The sequence below is a fragment of the Salvelinus sp. IW2-2015 genome, linkage group LG6.2 (assembly GCF_002910315.2).
Source record: "Salvelinus sp. IW2-2015 linkage group LG6.2, ASM291031v2, whole genome shotgun sequence".
NCBI classification, from domain to species: Eukaryota; Metazoa; Chordata; class Actinopteri; order Salmoniformes; family Salmonidae; genus Salvelinus; species Salvelinus sp. IW2-2015.
In genome coordinates this window covers 3,720,757-3,728,350 of record NC_036846.1, presented here as the reverse complement: position 1 = coordinate 3,728,350, position 7,594 = coordinate 3,720,757, and the positions used below count along the sequence as shown (strand labels likewise).

The following is a 7,594-nucleotide window of genomic DNA, read 5'->3' as shown; positions in this document are numbered from 1 at the left end:
TGATTTTTAGATGTTTGGCTATCATTAGATAATTTACAGTTTCCCATAGACTATAAGGCTATATATAAAATGATAGAATATTAGGGCCACAGAGGGGAAAAAAAACACAAGTCATAATATTGTAACCAGTTGTTTTAAAGAGGACAGTTGTTAAATGACAGATGTGGGGCATTTCGTGAAATTGTACTTCATGTATGGTTCAATAAACAAAGACATGCTGATGTGCCAGAATTTAAGTATCACATTGTCATAAGTATCAAAACAATATGTAGCTTTTCTGCAGAAAGAACCAGCCTCATAAATTATGACTTTATCCTTTTTCTTCAGTGTGGCCCTAGTACTCTGTTCATATAAACAAATACACATTCCATATGAATATAAAAACACAATGTGTACATTATGTTCCTTTATTGAATAAGGACAAAACAAAGCGGTAAACATCAGCTCCTTTCGAAACTGAAGTCACAGTGACTCTACAAGATGGAAAGCACAGAATCAAGCATAATTATACAAAATTATACATACACATTCAAGGTCTGTATATAACACACCCTGCATGTCTGCAGCACTAAAATAAATGCAGGACAAATCCATACACATCAACTGAACAGACAAATGAATGGATGCAGTAGCCTCCCTGCAGCCTTGTATTACACACAGTATACCGCACAAACATCATAAGGGCCAAATTCGTCAAAAACGAACCCAAAAAAACCCAAATTCCTCTGCCACCGCAGGACATATTTAACCAAAAATTGAAAGCACACACATACTAACGCTAAAATAATTCAACACATAATTGGTCCCTCAGCAGCCGACCACGTCCGTCATCAGGGAAGATTGCCGGATTGTCCAGTCCAATGGCTGGTGGCACTCTGGGGCCCTCTCTTCCTCAGGCAGGCCACATTGTGGAGGACAGCACAAGCCACAGTAATATCACATGCGCCTAACAGGGCTGACCCTTATTTGTGAGGCAGTGGAAAGCGTGCCTTCAGGAGGCCAAAGGTCATTTTCAACTCTGGCCCTGGTCCTGGATACTTTGAGAGATTTTTATTTAGCCACATTCGACATAATACATGCAGGTTACAACACGCCATCTCTTCCTCATAGCAGAAAACCTTTAGACACAGCTAATCAGATTGTTGAACTTCACATTCTGTCATTTGAGCAGAGGATACTTGTCTCATGAGAAGATGGCTTTATTGTCTGGTAAGTGCCTGTTAAAAATAACATATTTTTTATTTTAGATTATATTATGGGGCGGTTTCCTGGTCAGAGCTTAAATTAAACCAGGACTAGGCTCTTTCTGCACTATTGCTTATCTTCACATTACTGACTTCTAGACTATAGAGTCCTTGACTAGAGGAACTAGGTGCAGGTGGTTATGATGTGAGGTTGTTTAGAAGCCTGGGACGGACTACAAATATTTATCTACTTCCCCAGTTAGCATGCTATCTGTTCCTGTAGACCTCCAGYCATAGCGCTAACACKAGTTAGTATTGGCTCGCGAAACTACCTATTAACTTCCTTCATATTTGACGCAGATATATTTTAAAAAGTATCCACGAGTTCATATGAATCTGGGGAAGTAGATACAATTATTTGATGATGCCGGAAAGTCACATTCAAGTTTGATCCTGCGATTAAAAATGTTGTATTTAGCCTGCTACAAATGAGAAATGTACCAGAGTCATCTCACCATAGAGATACTCTATAGAGAATCTAGGAAGATCCATTTAGTTAACAAAGTGGGACATTTTCTCTGAACTTAAACTTTAGATACAATATAACAGAAAGAGAGAGAAGTTGCTTAGAGAGTTCCTATGTTCCTTTACTCTTTTGGATCAAACCAATAGTCAAGTTTGCTTATACAGAAAAATATTGCACTTGTTCGACAAGGATGGACAGTGAGTATCTTCTTATTCATTGTTTATAGTTTTTGGGGGAATTGTGACATGTAATTTTGTTGATTCATGTAGTTATTGTTAATGAACGTTTAAGCACTCATTTTCATTAAAGGGGCAACCAGCAATTACTTTTGGAGATTTAATTAAATTAATGATATGTATCCATTGATTATTGACGAATATAACTTATATATGCCTCATGAGCTTAGTTCAACTGTCGCACCCCATCAAAACCCCAAATGTACACACTTGTTTCACTCCAATGTTTGAAAAACAATGTAAATGTGATCAAATATTGTTTATCCTCAAAACATGGTTAAAACTATGGGCCCACCCCTCAGCTGTTTACCAACGCAGAGGTGTGGTGAGACTTTGTTATTTTTCAATTAAGGACTCTAGCTTTAAAGTATTATTTAAGGTACAATTATTTACAAGAAATTAGTTAACAATTAATGGGATCCTTTAGAGATCTTTGTGATTATACATGTATATTACTAAAAACAATATGTACATCAAAATACATTTAAGTCATAATGATAACCCCTCCTCCCTACAGAGTCAAACCATAGGAGGATTGTGCTGCTGGGGAAAACAGGATGGGGCAAAAGCAGTGCAGGAAACACCATCTTTGGAGGAGGAGATGAAGAGTTCAAGATAAACAGTTCAGCCAAGTCCGAAACACACATGTGTGAAAAAAAGACCAAGATCATCAATGGAAGAAAACTCACTCTAGTAGACACACCTGGACTCTTTGATACTGACGTCCCTGAAGAGAAGCTGAAACCTGAACTAGTGAAATGTATTGTAGAGTGTTCTCCGGGGCCACATGCCTTTCTCATTGTGCTTAGAGTGGACCGGTACACAGTCCACGAGGAACAAGTCATTACAAAAATTGAGGAATGTTTTTCACCAGAGGCCTTCAAATATGCCACAGTTCTCTTCACGTATGGTTACCAGCTCAAAGGTCAAACCATTGATGATTTTGTGAAAACTAATGAGAAACTGAGTGAGCTTGTGGAGAAATGTGGAGGCCGCTGTCACGTCATTGATAATGAATTCTGGAACAACAGTCAGCAGGGTCAGTACAGGAACAACCAGTACCAAGTAACAGAGTTACTCAACACCATAGAGAAGATGGTGAGAGATAACGGAGGAGGGTGCTACACCAACGAGATGCTCCAAGAGGCAGAGAGATTAATACAAGCAGAGATAGAAAGTCTTACAGAGTCAAATGGCCAGAAGTCACCGGAAGAGGTCAATAAACATGCCACTGAAAATGTGTGGAAGAGACTCCTGATCAAATTGGCAGGGATAGCAACAGGTACAATAGTGGCAGCTCTCCTTGGGGTTGCAGGGGCAGTAGCATTAGTTTGCTCAGTACTTGGTAAGAAACCCACGATAACTGAACTTGCGGCAGGAGGACTAGGAGCAGCAATAACAGTAAGCATAGCTGGAGGAATTGTTGCTGGAGGAGCAATAGGAGGGGGGATGATAGGAGCTGCTGCAGCAGAGGATGCAGAGACACCAGGAGAGGCAGCAAAGAAAGCAGCTGCGGCAGTCTGTGAGGTGGGTAAGTATATCTTGGAGGAGGGTAAAGGTATTTTGGACAGTGTAAGAGGTGTGTCAGAGGGGTACAGCAAACTGAGTTTGAGTGATGAAAAGAAGTAGCAGGAGCACTCTAGGTATTAAAATACACAGGTGAAATGAGTGAATGAGTGATCACAACATGGTTCAATAGTTTACTAAACACATCAGCCACTGCTATATGACAGAAGAAGAAAAACTGTTCAAACAAATAATAAACATTTCAGACAAATCAAACCTTATGTCATTGTTTTAACATAATTACAGTGGAAAATGTCTGATTTCGAAGTTTAAACAGAATTACAGTGGCGCTTTTTTTTTCAATGTTTTACAGAATTACAGTAGCAAATGTTTGATTGCTAATTTAAAATGATTAAAAGAAGAAAAAAAAAATTCAATGTAAATGATGTAATGAGTAAAATTACACACTATATATAACATGAATGATTATAACATGTCATTATAACACTGTATAAGTTGAAAGAACTGGAGACAGAGAAGTGGCTCATAAAATCGTATTTCCCAAGGCATAGATTTGATATCAGGGTTTCCCTTTTTACAGCCTAATAGCTTATAGTTCATGGAAATGTAGTCAGTGACATCACATCAATTGTAGAAATATTGACTTTATTACAAACAAATCTTGATGACTTTTTATATGACTACTTTGATACATGTTTTATTTACTCTTTTAAATGATTACAGTAGGATTGTGTTCTGGCTTGTATTCCATACTCTGTTGATTATAATTCCTTGCAAAAACAATAAAAGAGCTAAAAATCAAATCAAATTTTATTGGTCACATACAGATTAGCAGATGTTTAGCAGATGTTATTGTGGGTGTAGCGAAATGCTTGTGCTTCTAGTTCCGACAGTGCAGCAATATCTGACAAGAAATATCTAACAATTTCACAACATCTACCCAATACACACAAATCTAAGTATGGAATGGAATTAAGAATATATAAATATATGGACGAGCAATGTCAGAGCGGCATAGCCTAAGCTACAGTAGAATAGAAAACAGTATATACATATGAGATGAGTAATGCAAGATATGTAAACATTATTAAAGTGACATTATTAAAGTGACTAGTGTTCCATTTATTAAAGTGGCCAATGATTTAAAGTTTGTGTATATAGGCAGCAGCCTCTCTGTGCTAGTGGTGGCTATTTAACAGTCTGATGGCCGTGAGATAGAAGCTGTTTTTCAGTCTCTCGGTCCCAGCTTTGATGCACCTGTACTGACCTCGCCTTCTGGATGATAGCGGGGTGAACAGGCAGTNATCTTTTACCTCCTCGTATGCCTCCATGAGGATTTGTGCTTCCGACGGGGAAAAGTACGCGGCTCTAGTTGCCATGGTAAATCAGTTAATCTGTGATCTGTGGCGGGGTCTATTTGAGTGAGCCGTGAGCGCGCACCTATCCAGGATTGGTTTCACCTGGCTTAATGAATCCGTGTCTGCTCATCCTGGCTTGGTCTTTGTGCAACCAATTAAGCCTGGACGCACATGTTTTGGCTTCATTGAGCTCAGCTGAGTCATTTATCCCGGATGTCTTAATTCTACTTTTGTGCAACAGGCCCCAGGACAGTTCTTACTAAACATATCAACAGGTTGAAATGATTAGATTGCTGGTTAAAGGGGTTATGGGTTTGTTTATTTGTTTAATGTTTATTGTTGATTTTAGGTGCTGATTTTACTTAATTAAACATTGTATTATCTGATGTGTTTGAGTAGAATTCTTTCTTCCAGGACGGATGGAAGTTATCTAAAGTATGTAAGTTAAAGGAGACATGGGAGAACACGTCTACATTTTTATTAAATGCCTGGGATTAAATGTCACTGATTCCTTACGCTGAGAAATGTACTACTGTCACGTTCCTGACCTTATTTTCCTTTGTTTAACTTTGTTTAGTTGGTCAGGACGGGAGCTGGGTGGGTAGTCTATGTTATGTGTTTCTATGTTGGGTTCAATGTGTTGCCTGATATGGTTCTCAATTAGGGGCAGGTGTTTGACATTTCCTCTGATTGAGAACCATATTAAGGTAGGTTGTTCACACTGTTTGTTTGTGGGTGATTGTTGCTGTGTCTGTGTTTGTTGCACCACACGGTACTGTTTCGTTCTTTCCTGTTCGTGTGTTCATTGTTTTTTATGTTCACAAGTTCACAAGTTCAGGTCTGTTTAACGTCGTTTGTTGTTTTGTAGTTTATTCAAGTGTTCTTCGTGTTTCGTCTTCATTTAATAAATCATTATGTCTACATACCTCGCTGCGTGTTGGTCCGATCCATGCTCCTCCTCGTCTGAGGAGAAGAACGAATATCATAGCCGTTACAACTACATTAGCGACAGAGGGAAAATTATTACATTTAGGTAGTAATGATATCAGGATAATTGTATCTAATGTTCACATAAGCATACATATACATTGATGTAGATTAAGACTAATGATTAATGATTGGAGGAAGTACAATGGAATTATCATTAGGTTTTGTTTATAGTTAACTTTTGGGTTTCTGAATCGGTGTAGTATAATGAATGCTGACAAAGTATTTTGTGTTTTTTCTGGGAAAATGGGGGTGTCATTGTCTCTTTGAAATGTTTCCTGGGACTATAATCTTGGCCGATAGAGGCCGTAAACTACCAAATTGAAAAGGGCCTGGAAGTTTTTGTGTGTTTTTACATTAAGGTTTGCAAATACACACACACAAAACACTTGTTAAGACTATTTGTTGGTGTTTTTAAAATACTATGTTTGATTTGTGTTAAAATGTGTGTTAGTGCTAAGGTATCTTAATAAAGGGGCACGCACTCACATGGAATTTGTATGAGTTTTTTATTTTCTGAGTTTTAATTAAACAAGTGAATTCTTTTGATAAAGAAATGTTCTGAGAACCTACGATACAACATGTTGTGAAATGTTTGACTATTTTTTTGTTTGTCTAATATAGTAAAAAAATACTTATTTGAAGGGGTTTTGTATGACCTGTGACCTTAATTATGACTTTCCGTTGTGGCTTGATCACCCTCATTGGAAAGCCATTTGGATAATGATTTTATGGTCATTTGTAATACTGATTTCTAGGTAATTTGTGTAATTGATAAATATGATTGAGTTTTTAGTTCTTAGCATTGCTTTTAATTAAGGGTATGCTGTTTTAATTCTATTTTCCTATGACCATATGGGTTAAAATAATTATTCTTTGTGCAGTTTTTCAGAGTAGTGATTTAATTTGATTAGGTTATTTGGAATTGTGTTTTATCTTTTGTATCAGTAGTAGTTTTGTTTTATACATTACTCTCATGCTGAGAGATATGTGTTAAAAAGTGGGGGAGGATTCAGTTCTTTGAGGTTTTGGATTGAAGTTTATACACCTTGAGTGATATGTGAAGGAGTGTATTGTATTGTTTGTTCTGTTCTATTCCTGAGGGGATATAGGTCTAACTTCCTGATCCCATGGCTCTACGATGGAGTTGACAGTGTGATGAGGAGTATAAGCTAATTTGAAAGAATTGTTTCAATAGAATGTGTGGATATTCTCTTTGAAATATGTTTAGAATGTGTATTAAGAATAATTGGTAAAAGTACAAATGTATCATGTAGTTAATGAACTGAACTAAACTGTTGTTCTGATCTGTTCTTTCGAGGTTATCATGAAAAGTGACATCAGACGGTATCTTAATGCATGGAAGAGATAATTGGACCGAACAGTGTGTGTACCTCAAAACCCCCTCTAACTGGATGAAGAAGAGTGACAAAGGTGTTGAATAAGACCACTTCTACCGCGGAGAAATGAACCAAGACAGAAATCGGTGTACAGTAATCCGATCTAAGTATCAACTGACTTTTCTCTCAGTGTGAGAGGAGGTACGTGGAGTGAGCATGAGAAGAATCTGTTCTAAACTTTTCTTATGTTGCTGATATTGGTTAAGCGAATGGACAAGACATAAATGAGTGGTAAAGGTGGAGACATTGAAATTGGGACATTATCATGGGCCACTCCACTTGAACTGTAAAGTTATCTGAAGAAGAACGAAAAGGACGCAGAAAGATCAAGTGCCTGAAAAGGAGGGGGTTGGTCAACTGTGCCAATAATTGTTTT

General features: G+C 37.6%; 1 protein-coding gene across 1 annotated transcript in view; it reads left to right on the top strand.

Annotated features, from left to right (window-relative positions):
* Positions 1–4,067, top strand: part of LOC111965493 (GTPase IMAP family member 8) — a 14,511-nt gene extending 10,444 nt beyond the window's left edge. Inside the window, exons 3-4 of the mRNA XM_024147171.2 lie at positions 1,125–1,209; positions 2,464–4,067. Of these exons, the coding sequence (XP_024002939.2) occupies positions 1,125–1,209; positions 2,464–3,575 (1,197 nt within the window). The 3' untranslated portion in view covers positions 3,576–4,067. The remainder of the gene's footprint in view (positions 1–1,124; positions 1,210–2,463) is intronic.
* The last annotated feature ends 3,527 nt before the right edge of the window (positions 4,068–7,594 follow it).